At 34.4% G+C, this 15,145-nt stretch overlaps 2 protein-coding genes across 2 annotated transcripts in view; one reads left to right on the top strand and one right to left on the bottom strand.

Annotated features, from left to right (window-relative positions):
* Window positions 1-6,854, top strand: part of Azi2 (5-azacytidine induced 2) — a 28,434-nt gene extending 21,580 nt beyond the window's left edge. Inside the window, exons 7-8 of the mRNA XM_003480159.5 lie at window positions 3,067-3,185; window positions 5,205-6,854. Of these exons, the coding sequence (XP_003480207.1) occupies window positions 3,067-3,185; window positions 5,205-5,617 (532 nt within the window). The 3' untranslated portion in view covers window positions 5,618-6,854. The remainder of the gene's footprint in view (window positions 1-3,066; window positions 3,186-5,204) is intronic.
* Window positions 6,855-8,831: 1,977 nt separating this feature from the next.
* The window catches only part of Cmc1 (C-X9-C motif containing 1), an 80,223-nt gene continuing 73,909 nt past the window's right edge, over window positions 8,832-15,145 (bottom strand). Inside the window, exons 4-5 of the mRNA XM_003479994.5 lie at window positions 14,833-14,923; window positions 8,832-9,144 (exon numbers count right to left, since the gene is read on the bottom strand). Of these exons, the coding sequence (XP_003480042.3) occupies window positions 9,024-9,144; window positions 14,833-14,923 (212 nt within the window). The 3' untranslated portion in view covers window positions 8,832-9,023. The remainder of the gene's footprint in view (window positions 9,145-14,832; window positions 14,924-15,145) is intronic.

Here is a 15,145-nt window from a genome sequence, read left to right as displayed (position 1 = left end):
CTGGGCATAAGATTACTGTACTTTTTATTCATCTGTGTATATACTGTGCATCTGTTACAGATGACACATGAATATGTAAATCATTGGTTTAGAAAACAAATTAGGTTACTGTATTTCAACCTGTTTCCTTACTGATCATGAAAATTTGTGATATAACAAGTGTTTTTAAAGTATAGAATAAAACAAAATATGATGCATTAGAGTATATTATACATAACAAGTGTACGTGTGGGGTCTTTGCAAATGTGTTTTTTGGGTTGCAGTGTAAAAAGATTGCTATGATTGCAATCAGTGTTTAAAAGATAATTGAGTGAATCAAAGTTGTCAAAATGCATTATTTAAAATTTTACAAATCTTAGCTATGAACATCTCTTAGTATAATTTTAGTTCTTGTAGGAGGATATAATCATTAAGAAAACAGCTTTTAAACACCTTAATTTATAATCAGGACATGTCAGATTCTTTCATGAGTTGCCAACAAGCAGGCTTTATTAAATGTCATGGTAGTGAAGTTTTATACTGAGACATCAGTTGGTGCTTTAAGTTGATAATATGAGAAAAGCTATTCTACACGAGCAGTAATCATTCATTAGATTGCATTAGTAACAGCTTTGACAAGCAACACAGGAGACTGGAGTAGACTACTAAACCTGTTTCCTTATGTGCAAAATGAGGTTACTCACTTTGCTAGACTGTTGAATATGGATGAAATATTTAGCACTTAATAAATACTTAACCATCGTTTTTGTTTCATTGTTAATACTGAGCCAAGCAATCTCTTTGGAATGCTTGATTGTTACATTTCAGTGTTCAAGATAGTTATATAGTTGTTTATAGACAATTTTAGTAGGATTTTGCTTGTGTGTTATTTAAAGCTTGATACTCCCAGGTCATAAACTACAGTGAGGTGGCATGTGCTCTATGCAGTCTTAAAAATACTTAGGCAAAATATTTAATGATTCAGAGTTAGTTGGAATCCTGTTAACAACTTGAAATAGCTTGCCTTTTCCAGTCTCTCTTAAGTAATGGTTTAAATATTTCCTTAAAGCAGATGAAATTAAAGATTTTATATACTTCAAATGTTACTTATTGTAACTGTAAAATTGGTAACAATAATTGCAATTACTTTGGTATCCACAAGAGGGAGAGCTTATACTTAGTAATAATCAGACTTCTATATTTTTAGTTTTCAATTCAGATGTCAGTAAAGGCAAAAGAGAGAAAGACTAGATGTGTGTTAAACTCCATGACCTAATTTTCAAGTGGTCTTCATTAAATTGAATTTAAATATCCATTAGACACTGATGATTCTTTTGTAATTATTTTTCTATTTTCCATGCCTACCTATTTTAAATGATTAGATGCTAGGTATTTCTACACCAAACATTACCATAGATAGTTTGTTTTTTTCAAATGTGGTACTTATTTACCATCTTATGCCAGTAATAAAACTTTTTTTTTTTTTTTTTTGGTACCAGGAATTCAACGTAGGACCTGTACTTGCCAGGCAGACACTGTGTCATTGAGCTGTAATTCCAGCCCTATATTTTTAAACTGTACTAGTCACATTATGACTGAATGAATCAGCACAAGTACTGTGTTTATACTCAACTGCTGTGTAATTTAAGTAACTCTTTGTAAAACATTCTTTTCTAGTGAACCTCTCAGATGTCAGGTGAAGTAGAGTTGGTTAAGCAATCTTTGTGAGAATTATTTCACATCTTTCAAAAAGCCCTGTGATTTTTAATACACTGTGAGTTAACAGATGACGTTCACAACAGACTAAAACAAGTAGAATTTTCTCCAAAGCAGTATAAAGTATATTGTGCTAATTATGTTGGATAAATTATAGTCCTCAATAAAACTGAAACATTTTGACAGAAAAGATACCAATCTAATGTAATTCAAAATAATTGTTTTTAATATATGTTGGTGCTTCTGCTATTAGGGTATAAAGGTTTTAGAAGGGTTAACCTTTAGTAATTTTTGTTTAATGGCTGAACAAAAATTCAAGCATGGGGTGACATGTTTGTTTAGTTTGACATTGATATCTCTACAAAGCAGTGCTGGCTATCTGAATGCTATGAAATGTCATTTTTACATTGAATATGGTATATATGCTTGTACAGCAAAATGATAATGTATGCTGAAGATTTCCACTCACTTGGCAGTTAAACTGACAAAAACCATGAATGTCCAAGTAAATCTATTTACTGAAAATTAAACCTTTTAAAAATTAAAATAAAATAACTGCGTTTCCTCAGCTAGTTAAGGTAAAACATTTTTAATTATAAAAATCTGTAAGACGTTTTAGAAGTTTTGTTTCATAGAATCTCCCTCTCGAGCTCTTTTTAGTTTATAAAGAAATCTGGCTTTTCCTATCTTGTGCTGTCATGTCACATTGGTTTAGAAGCAACAATATGAGACAGCCCAGTCAAACATAAAAGAATGTAATACATGAAACCTAAATTTTAATGTAGATTTGGATATATGTTTTGCAATTGATACATCATTTCAATACATAATGTCAAAACCAAACAAATGCAGATTTGAAATACATGAATATATGAATTAATACAATATATCTTGTACAGGTATATGGAGAGCACATTCCTTACTAATTATATTAAAAACACTGCATAGTACAAGTTACAAGAAGATCTCAGGTCTGAGATTTGTAAGGAACTCATCAATTAGAATAGCTTATTATGATATAAACTGTTTAATACAGTGCATGTGATTGATAGAAATCAAGAAGACATATCTTACTATAATGTCCTAATTATCTTTCAGTTGTTTACATTATCACAAAACTAACCAGAAGAAAGAAATGTGGTGGGGATTTTTTGTTGTTTTTCTTCTTAGGGTTTCACTAGGCAGTTAAAGCTGACCTTGAACTCACTTTGTAGCCCAGGCTGGCCTCCAGCTTCCAGCTGTCCTCCTACCTCAGTCTCCCAAGTGCTGGAATTACAGGCATGCACAGTCACACCTGGTGTATTTCTAATTACTCCTTTTTTTCCATGAAGTATGATGGGCATTAACTTTTTTTTAAAACCTTTATTTTAGTGATAATATGCAACATGCATACTGGGAACTGAAGAGGGAAATGTCTAATTTACATCTGGTGACTCAAGTACAAGCTGAACTACTAAGAAAACTGAAAGCCTCAGCCTCAATCAAAAAAGGCAAGTCACTGTTTGCCGGAAACCACTGATTCCAGCCAAACTGCTTGAAGAGCAACTAGCTATTGTATCTTACCAAAATCTCATCAAATGAGTCTGATAAGAAATATATATAGTATATTCGCAACCTACCCATTCTTTGCTTTGGCTTCAGTCTCATACTGGTCAGCTTCACACATAGAGGTGTTGCTGATGTGTTTTTTCTTCAGTACTGTATTCTTTTTCCCTTGTGGCTTTTCTCAGCCAAGTGTTGCTTATGTGTAGAAGGGTGAGGTGTTAAGTTTGCTCTGCTTGACCTTTCACCACAACTACTTCATATACTTAAAAAAACAACAAAAAATCCTAAAGCAATTTTTAATGCCACTGCTACCGAATAAATGAAGATCTTGCTTTTTGTTTTCAAAACAGTAACTGTGTTTCATGATTTAGAGGTTTGAATTTTTTTCGTAATAACTGCACAGGAGCAAATCTAGATGCTTTCCTTTATCTTTTCAACTAAGCAAACATTTTAATGGCTTTACATTCTGTATCTGCTAGGCTAACTAAACTTTGAGTTTAGGGTTAGCTAAACTCAGGTAGTGGCAGTACAGGTAGTAGTAGTGGGTAAAGCTGTTTTTAGACCTTGGGAGAAACACAGTATGGTATATTTTTGTCTGGTATTAGATAATAGATTTCAAAAAAGTGTATTATATATTTGAATGCCTCCAGATTTATTTTTTAATGGAATAATGGAAGAAAGATACCATCTAATTTAAAATTGTCATCTGCACCTCAGATTGTCATCAAGAGCAATAGAGAATAATTTTAGACATAGTTTTTCTCAGGGCCAAGGATTTAGGTCAGCTGTAAAGCACCTGCATGACAAGTACAAGGTCCTGAGTTCAATCCCCAGTACCAAAAAAAACCCCAAGTTTTTCTCAGGGGTGTTTTATTAGTCAGGGAAAATGTTGCACACTAGGACAATTATAGTGTTTTCAGTGTGGCTCTTTAAGTAGTTAACTACAACTTCTAAAGAACAAAAAAAAAGTTCTTTCCACACTTCGGAGTAGTTTATCCTGTGTCTTTTCAACTAAGAAAATGATATGTATCACAAAGTTAATGATACATATCACAGAGTTCATTGTTTTGTAGGAAACAGAAATAAGATCATAGATCACCTATTTCCCTGACCTATGAATGTATCATCTTTGTCCAGAGGCTAAACCTAATTACTTCCAATTCTAGCCCATTTCTACCCACCCTCCCAAGAAAAACAGCTTATTTTATAATGCAGCTCCATTTGTTTCTTCTAAAAACTACATGGAGACTTTGAAAACGGCATGGACTCAGCTAGTTACACTTAACTGTCGTTGGGCTAAAGTTATGAGGCTGAATTAGTGACAGAGAAGCCCACATTATCAGTGTCCTAGCTGTAGTCTTATTCCAGACACATTGTGTACATAAAACATTTTTTCTATTTTTTAGATGATTACAGTACAATTCACAAAATAATTTTAAGTAAAATTATTTTATAACTTTTATTGAAACTGCTTTCTCCATAATAGCCTTTGAATATATAATACAGTATATGTAAACTATTTCTTCAAAAACTTTATTTTTGGACTGCCTATGGAGAAAATGTTAGAAGAGCAAAAAAATATTCTGTTTGAAACAGAAATTCTGAGCCCCTACTGACGCATAAATGACTTGTGGCCTTCACCAGCCAGATTAAGTGCCAGAAAAGGGATCTTGTATTTTAACTTCATTGGTTTACAACTACTTAACACTGTAGCTCATCTTTTAATACTCTGTGACATAGGCACAGGACTGCTGCATCCATTTTAGGTAAGGAAAGTGACACCAAAAATAACTGAATGTCTACACCTGAGATCATGCATAATTTATTTCAAATCACATTCTCCTTTGAGCATACTAACTTAGAAATGTTAATTACCAGTATTCAGCTAGTTTAGTAAAGTGTTATGGTACTGTATGACCACAAATGCGATGAAAACTGACATTGATTCTGTGCTTGCTTTTTAGTTTGTACCCCAGTTGGATGCACTGAAGACCTTGGGAAAGACAGCACGAAATTGCACTTGACAAATTTCACTGCAACATACAAAAGACATGGGCCACTCTCACCAAATGGCAAACCTCTTTGTCATACTGTATCTTCCCCTTTATCAGGAGATATAAAGGTTTTATCAGAGAAAGCAATTCTCCAATCATGGACAGATAATGAAAGACTGGTTTCTAATGATGGCACAGACTTTCAGGAACACAACTCTTATGGCAGAAATTCTCTGGAAGATAATTCTTGGGTATTCCCAAGCCCTCCCAAATCAAGTGAGACAGCATTTGGAGAAACTAAAAGTAAAACTTTGCCTTTACCCAACCTGCCACCACTGCATTACTTGGATCAACATAATCAAAACTGTCTTTATAAAAGTTAATTCTGAAGAGATTCATGGTTTGATCATGAGGTCACTGTATCTCTCAGTGGTTCTCCCCAGAAATTATTTAACAAAGTGGATTTTGATTAAAATTTTGCACTTCTTCAGTATATACATTTCATCATAAGGTATGATGATTAGCTGATTTTCCTGTGTGAAAGAAGAACACCCTTCAACTCTACATTCTAAGAATCAGATATATGCTAACTATACTAATGAGTACATTTAAAGTGTTTAAAGATAAATCTGTTATTGAAAAAAACTGAAATCTGCTATAGGTAAAGAGTAAAATTGGAGATGTTTGAACATCATTTGACAAAGTATTTGATATGCCTAAATAGCCATTCATGAAAAGGAAGCCTGTATTACAGGAGAAAAACCATGCACATTGGTTTTATTAGACTGTATACAGGGGCAAACAACAATGTGAATAGGTTATATCTGTTGATTTAGATGTATAAAATTACAAAATATAATGGAATAAAAGTGTCTAGGTTATTACATCTCTGTTGTGTTCTTGAGTTTAAGACTTAGTCACTTTCTTTAGTAACAGTTTTTATAGATAAAATATTAAAAATAGAACTTGAAGACTTGAAATGACTGTTTTGTACTAGTAACATTCAAGTCTTAAATGCCAAAAATACAAAAATTAAATAATTAAAAATATGGTATTTGAATAAACTATTGTAACTTTAAACACCAGTTATAAAGGGCATCTCATACAATTTAGTCTATATCCCTTCAGTGATCCATAAATACTTGTAACTATAAAACATCTTCAAAAGGAATACAGTTGCCTGTTACAGCAGCTTGTAAATTGTTAAGACTTTGTTTTGAAATGTAATACTTGAGAAAGTGATGTTTTAATTAACTGAATTAGGCATTTTCATTCTAGAACTAAATTATGTATTGTATTGCCATAGTGCAATCATAAAATGGCCCTAAATTCATTCTAACTGGCCAGTGATTTGTACGTAAGAAAAATAGAGATGGTTTCACATGGAAAGTTACCTAAATTATTTCAGAATACAGACATTAGGAATATCAGAAATAATGGTAGTAGTGATAATAATATATTACTTGGTTCATACATCTTTTGCCTAGGATAAAGTGTTTCAAATAGAAAGATTCTGTCCTTGATGCAAGTTTCATGTATTTTTAACTCAAAAGAAATGTCAATCTCTTCTATATTAATGGATAGTATATAAAGACAATGCTCACTTCACTGTTCATCACATTTTTGTGTCTTTCTATTATCTTATTCACTTATTCAAGCTTGTGTGTCATTAATGGAATTGATGTCAGATGCAGGAATTTATTCTGACCAATGAACACAGCTGACTCAAGGGAGTACAGTCTTCCTGCCAAGAAACAGAATAAAACCCAATATGCATGAAACAAATGCAAGACTCCAGGATTTAGCTGAAAGAAGCAACTACCTGTATAATAACTAAGTGGCAAAAGCTATTTCTCATGTGGCTGCATAGGCCATATATTATCTCTAATCCCTACTGTAGATTACTGGTTTGACTTTTTAAAAATAAGATTAGAATTTTTCCTTTGTAAAGAAAAGGAGGACAATAGGAGACAACAGATTCATTAATGTTTTGAACAATGCTAGGTATTAATTAAAATTGTTTTGGTTTGAAATGGAGGTGAATATGAAATACTCTTGCCAATATACAATTACTATTAGTAATTCTTACTAATTACATTCCTTTAACAGACAACAGTCTTGATAAACTGTTGAGGGGAGGAAATTCCTTTATTCTGACAGTTTAAAGGTAAACAATATGAAAGACTCTTGAGTAAGAAAATATTGACCAAAAAATATTTTTATCCAGCCATTCAATGTGTTCTCATCAAATTGAAAAAAGGCACATCTATAATTTATACTGTTTAAAATTTCATAGTAACCATAATTTACTTCAAAGAGCTTCTCTTAAAATTTTCTTTAATATTTATTTTCTTTTTATAAGATCATCTACTTCATTTCCATAACTCAAGTCATATGAAGAGAATACAAATAGCAAACAACTCACCTGTGGCTTCCACACTTAGCTTGAGGTAAAATTTATATCCCTAAAAGGAAGATATTCTTATTATTGCCAGAATGGAATTGAATTCATATGTAGAACAGGGACATATCTATAGGATATATTAGGTGGAGGGAAAAAAATGGAAAATTCAGACTTTAAACTAAGTAACTGAATCACATCACAAAAATAACGATTTCATTGAGTAAAGCTACCTGGAAAGGGTAAATCTTAAGGGAAAGAAAAACCAAACCTGTGTACTGTTACTTATGAACAGGGAGTATAAATATAAACAAAGGCACCAATAAGCAAGCAAGATCCATGTGAGGCACAGGTGTTCAAGTCACATAAGTAGACTTGAGTAGGCTGAGACCATGAATATTCTGAAAGCGATGATTAGTTTTTGTCATGAGAAGGATAAATGTACTATACAGTATGGTTTGTCTATGCACCTGTGGAAAATGTGACATAAGTAAATTTTACATATAAGTTTGAAGTTGACCATTTTAATTAAAAGTATAAAAAAGCACAGATTATATATTTCACTAGTCAAAGTAATTATTGTCATTTCTTCAATTTAATTAAAATCAAGAATTAAGCTCCTGTGCTTCAGGTAATGCATCAGTAACAAAAGACCAATGGAGAAATATAGTCTTGTTTACCTCTAGACTGTATAGTCTCTTAGATTTTTACATATGTTTATTTCCAAATAAGACTTAACTACTACCAGTTAAAGAGCATTTATCAACTCATGAAGCACTTTCCTGTATACTTGTAATATTCAGCCAACATGTAATATTGGCTGAAATTTACTTGTACAGTTGCATAGTTAATAAGCGTTAGAACAACAAAAGTAGGAAGACTTCTGATTGTAGCTATTCTGTTATATTGATAGTTATTAACACCTTTAAAAGTTGTTTATTCCTTAGTTACCATTGCTTCCCACAATTTAGCCATTAGCCTATCTAACACATGAAGGGAATATCTACATTGAATTCTGAAAATCATTGGCATTGTTACAGAATTATAATTGTGGAAACTTGTAAAAAAGTTCAGAAAAGGGGCTGGGGATTTAGCTCAGCGGCATAAGCGTCTGCCTTGCAAGCAGGCAGTCGTGAGTTCGATCCCTGGTACCGATAAAAAGGAAAAAGACAAAAAAAAAGTTCAGAAAAGCCACATTCCATTTCAGTATTTAATCTTTTTGCATATTTAATAAATCAAAATTCTGCAACAAAAATCTTTTATTTCATATAAAATTAATATTTGTAATTAAAGGAAACATACATTCTTATTGTGAATCCATCATTTCACATGATTTATACCACAGATAATTTCTATGAATATGAGTGTTTCTCTCATTTGAATGTTTGCTACATGCTTGTCGGAAGTTTCTGTAGCCTTTTCTTGCTAGGAATTCCAGTTCTTCTGAATTCTTCCCTTTCATTCAGGTATTCCATTTTGCATTCTTCATAAAAGGCTGGATCATTATAGCTACAAGGACAACATGAAAATCTTTTTTAAATGAAAGTCGTTTGCAACAAGTGAATATAAACTAGTTTGGAGATATGTAGTTGGGCATTAGGTATTATCTTCAGAATTGGACTTTTCAGTAATGTTTATAAATTAATTGTAAGCATTATGCTACCAAATCAATGGAAGAAATAAAGAACTAAAAGTTTTTAAAATGTGTTTTTTATCTGACACACAAAACATGAAATATGATACATGTTAATGAAAAGACTTTTACATGATGTTGTCACAGGACACAATATAAAGAAAATTGCTGGGGCTGGGGATTTCAGCGGCATAAGTACCTGCCTTGCAAGCAGGCAGTCGTGAGTTCGATTCCCGGTACCGATAAAAATGAAAAAGACAAAAAAAAAAAAAAAAAATGTAATAAAAAAAGAAAATTGCTATGGTACAAAGAGAAAGGCTAGACTACAAATGCATGAAAAAAGTACTGCAGCAGAAATGTAACCCAGTATACCACAAGGCAGGAAGGGAGGAGACAGGATGACATGTTTGAGTTGCATTCTGAAGGACCAATACAAATCCATATAAAAGGTATCTGGATGAGGAAAAACTAGATGCATGAAAAACTACATCTTAGTTGCTTTTCTTGCTGCTGAGACAAAATAACACCCAAAGTAAAAGGAGGAAAGATTTATTTAGCTCACAATTTGTATAGGTTTCAGTCTCTAATGGGCTGACTCCAACATAGGGTGGCAGGGCAGACAGGGATCACAAAGGAGAAACAGCTCATGGCGGGCAGAAGGCAGCAAAGCAACAAGGGATGCCCATCGCTCTTTCTATCCCTTATATCTTATCCAAGCTAGTTAAGGTAGGCAAGCACTCACACCCTTGAACCTAGTATGGCACCAAGAATCAATCCTAGAGTGACACACTCTAGATCCAGACACTTCTGAAAGAGCGTGAGGCTTTGAGGGCACATTAGACACAGCCATAACAAACTCAAGTGGAGGTACTGTAGCAGTAGCTGCACATAGCAGAAGGGACCTAAGATAAACATGAAACACACAAGGACCAAGTCATGATGAGTACCACGTATGCAATATAAAGAACCTGAGATCTACCCTAAGGGCGACAAGGGTTATTAACCAAGCAACTGTGGGATCAGTTTCATGACTTACATGAATCTGACGGCATGTGTCATAAAACCCAGAAGGGAGCCACAAGATTAGAAACAGAATTCCAAAAAACTTAATCCAAACCAGAACTGAGGGCTTAGGCAAACGAAACAGGAAGGAAAATGGGAAAAAAGAATTTGTTGAGAGGTGGGAAATCAACAGGAAATCAGAATTAGGAGGCAAAGACAATTTAAAAGCTATACAACTATGATTCACAAAGAATGGGGGAGGGGCAACTGAACCTCAAGAAAGAAGCAAAGAAACACCATGATCCACCAGTAATTTAATCCAGTGATACAAACTGAGCATTCTCAGATTTAGGAACAAGGACAACCCAGAGAAACAGCAGCATAAAAATAAGGAAGAAAAAGTTGAGAAGTACAGATAAATATATGAGAAACTGGAACTCATTGTTAGGGAAATTAGGAGAACACTAAAGAACAGCCAGTCAGAGCAGGGTGAAGTGTAGGAAAGGTCCGTTTTTTGAACTTGGCTATATCTAAGAATAGTAATTTCAGAAATCAGATTGTAATATATTCAAAAATGAATGGTGAGAAATAGAAGTACGGGAGTCTAACCATTAATTTTCAAGATGTCACTAAAGAGTAGTGGTTATATTCATGTTATGTGATGTCAGGTATTATTTAAAACACGATATCATTTATTCAAAGAGGAAATAAACATTTTTTAGGGCCATGATGGTGAACGTTTTAGAAACTGAATGCCTAAATTGTAATCCTAAACCCACTTAATCACAAAGTGGTGACCCTGCTATTAAACCCAAACGGTGTGGTTTAGTTTAGAAAATACAATTCATACATTAACATCTCATCTTAAAAGAAAAATAAGTTACATATGTGCCATAGGTTCGCCACCACTGTCTGAGGTATTCTAGAACTTAATGTCAAGTAAAATTTTCTTTAGTAACTTCCGTTTACTTTCAGCAAATATTACAATCTTTGTTCCTTCACTTAATTTTTTTCTTTCAAACCATCAGAAGCAACTTGCCCTGGCTTCCTAGGCCTTCATCCAGATGCAGTAGATCCTGCATTTTACTCATACGGATGGATATTCAAATGATTAATATTCAGATAAAATTTTTAAAATATAAATGTTATAAATAAAGTTTTAAAAAACTAACATTTACTGAGCCCCACTTTGTGCTAGGAACCATGGTAAAAGTGGTAATTTAACACAGTCACTCCAGGGGGAATTAGCCTTCCTCGCAGACAAGAACTCCCAGGCCACACAGGGAACTAAGCCGTGTCTAAGCCAGAAGCTCAGCTGGGGCTGCCCGCTTCTCATCTGCGCTGTCAGCTAAAGCTGCTCCATGTGCAGGGAGACAATATGTGTCAGACTAAGAAAAACATACAATGACTGAATTGAAAGTGAAAACCTTTGTCAACATAAAAATGTTTTTTAACAAGCTGATTACTCATTATACATCTAGAAATGGAAGAACAATTTATCACAGAATAAACTTATTCCTATAATTCAGTGCTTAGTGAAGCTGGCCCATAGATAAGAACTGCTGTTAGTATTACTAACTTGAGGAAAAACACTTATCTCTCAGTGTTAGTCAGTAGAGATATGAGTAAATACATAATTTCTGAAATCTTTTCCAATTTCAGCATTTGTTATAAATAAGGGAACATTAGTCTAAAATTTATACCATTATTAATCTTCCACCCTTAAATTATACCATACTGATACATGAGACTCACAGGCTAGAGGAACAGTATATAGAGGACATGAGAGCTTGTCAAAGATTTTGTAATTATCAACTAAAAATACTTATTAAAATATTCTGCAATATTATATGTCAATAACATGGGTAACAATGCAGGGAGATAAAAACACTTGCATCCAAAGAACTTGGCATTCTCTCTCTTAATCATCTGAGGAACATCTGCCAGAGTGCAGTGTCAAAGTGATGGCTGTGGTATCTACAGGACACAGTGGTGGCCCACACTTTTGCATGTGCTGGCTGGGTCATGGAGGTGTGGCATGGGCTCTTAACTGATGGTCCCTCAGTCCTTTTCTGGCACTCTTCCTGCTTTCTGGCCAACAGGAACTAAGCATCTCTGCTCCACCACACCCTTCCACCAAGATGCTTTTCTACCTTGGAGCAAATCACCTATAAACTGCATCTCTCTAAAGCCTTGGCCAAACTAAACCTCTCCTCTTTACATTGTGGGTATTGGATATTTTGTGTAGCACTGGGAAGGCTGTTACCAGAGAAGTGAAGTCACTGTTAGGAATGTACTTGACTATTGATTTAAAAGCCTTTGGAACTACTTTGCAGGATTTTGAAAAGGTTTGAGATAAAGGCTAGAGATGCCCTAGAATTCTGTAAACAGAGCAGAAATGCTGATAGGAATTCAGACACAAAAGGCCAGGCTCAGATTTCAGCTGGGGATGATTCCATTGGCAATTAGACTAGAGGCCATGTGTGCTAATTCTGACCATAAACAAACAAACAAATAAATAAATAAACTTTACATTTTTCCCAAATTTGAGACTGCAAAAGACTGGAACTAAGGGTGGAAGATTAATTAATCTGGCAGTATAAGTCTCAAGATCGCCTAAAATTCAGGGCCTGGCATGGGTACTGCTAGCTGCTTTTAGCCAGATTACAGTACTAATTAGGCAAAAGGCAGAGCAGAAAACTCTGAAAAATTTAAATTTTGGGCCACAAGAAACCACATGTAAAGTATAAACCTAAAGAGGTAGGGCCACTGAAGAGATCACTTCCATTCCATTAATACAGAACCAAACACTTGGTACAGCGACAAGATAAAAGATGCTTGACAGCATCTCAGAATCAGCTATAAGCTCAAAGGTGCAAAGGTGTAAATCCAAGTGAGAAGAGACCTTGAGCACCCTGCTAGAGAAGGGTCAGCTGGGAAATTGGTTTTCCAGATTCATTTCCCTGTGCTCAACCATCTAAGCACTTAAGGACATGCTATTGTGGCCAGTCTACTTCATAAGCTGGCAGCAGACCATGGCATCATGCATGTGATGCTAGTTTTTAGGCATGTGGAATGCAAGGAATAATGAGATCAGAAAAGGCTTCTACACTCTAAAGGGAAGCCTGGAAGTCTAGACAAAAGGCCCTTGGAACACCATAATTCAAAGGTACAGTGGAAACCGCAGGATACTGAGAGGCCAGGAATACAGAATATATGTCAAAGAAAGCTGCAGGTTATGAGTGGAGCCAGTCCAAGAGTCAAGCTGTTTGAGGTGCAGGCAGTGAGGCCACAGGTGTAAGACTGTCAAAACCCTTCAGAGCTCACATTCGACAGCTGTGTTCCCTGGATGCTGGATATGGAGCTGCAAATCTTAAATGTTTACCCTGCTGGATTTTATCTTACTCTTTTCCTATATTGGTCTTGTTCTTTTCTACATCTCCTCCCAATTCTTCCCTTACGCAACAGGAGTGGGTATATCCTGTGCCACGGTACCTTAGGATTATGTAATTTGTTCTTAATTTTCACAGATATTTATAGCTAAGAGTTTGCCTTGAGTCTCAGAAGTGACTTTGACATGAATGTTTGGAACAGACTTGAGCTACTGAATGTTGGGGAATGACTTACATTTCTGGTTGTACACAGGATGGATATGGTTATACTATATCAGATGGAAGTATGAGCTTGCTGTTACCTTCCTTTAGAGGTTCAATATGTATGGTTTGGGTATGAAATTGACAAGGGGTGGAACAAGGTGGTCAGAGTAAAGGAATGTCCACTTCAATGACTTTTGGATGCACATGAGGAACTGACTGAGCACAATTCTGGGTCTACCCTGAGAGTGACCTTGGAGTCTATATCTGTACCCTCATCCCTGCCCCCTCCTCTCTGGCACTCCCTTGCTCTACTTCCTGGCATCTCTGCCCTGCTATCCTATCTCACCACAATGTTTCTGCTTGGGAGCCAGGCAATTCCAGCATAAAACTCCTTTAAAGTGTGGGCCAAATTAAACCTCTCTTCTAAGTTGTGGGTGTGAGGTATTTTGTCCAGCAGTGATAAACCTAATATAACCATCATTTAACATTAATTTACACGATGATTAAATATTTTTAAAATTTAACTTTAGAAATCTAAATTTACTTTTGAATCTTTCATATGAGTTATTGGAACCACTGTAATAATACAACAAATCAAAAGGCTGGAGAAGATTTTAGAGATAGTCTAATTCAGTTTCTTTCCATCAGAAGAAATAAAAATCAGAATATAGTATATTCTACAAATCAATTTATTTCCAAAAACAGGTTTGTTAACTACATGAAAAACTATTTTTGTTTTGCTGACTTTGTATTTTTAATTAATTATAACACTGACAAAAGTAATATGAAAAAAATCCTTCCATTAAATATACTGAGATTTTTATTTTAGGATAATCTTCAACATAGTAAAATTTTGGACTCAGACAACAATAAGAAATTTGGTTGGGGGTGGTACTGAATATATTACGTGTGATAAGTTAAATAACTTCTCTTACTTAAACACATACACAATGAAGTACTACTTACTAAGCAGTAAGACATTCTTTCAATGCAGAATTTTCTTTCCGACATTTTATTACCATCAGGAGTCCAGAGTCTTTGCAACATTTGGTAAAATCTGAAATAAATTTAAAAGAGAAAAAAACCTTACAATTTTATCAATATAATTTTCAATACCTCTTATTACCTATGGTGTGCAGACACATAGTACATGTTCAACAAAAGATACGTACACTAGTAAAAGGCAGAATGAGTAGAATCTATTTGGTAGAAATAAATGAGATTTGAGAGGAAAAAGAAAATACTTTTGAAATATGTGTTAGGAAGCTTCTTAGAAACA

Source organism: Cavia porcellus, unplaced genomic scaffold (assembly GCF_034190915.1).
Source record: "Cavia porcellus strain 051 isolate PalLab524CR breed Dunkin Hartley unplaced genomic scaffold, mCavPor4.1 scaffold_10, whole genome shotgun sequence".
NCBI lineage: Eukaryota > Metazoa > Chordata > Mammalia > Rodentia > Caviidae > Cavia > Cavia porcellus.
The sequence above is the reverse complement of the archived record's forward strand: the minus strand, read 5'-3'. Positions and strand labels throughout refer to the sequence as shown.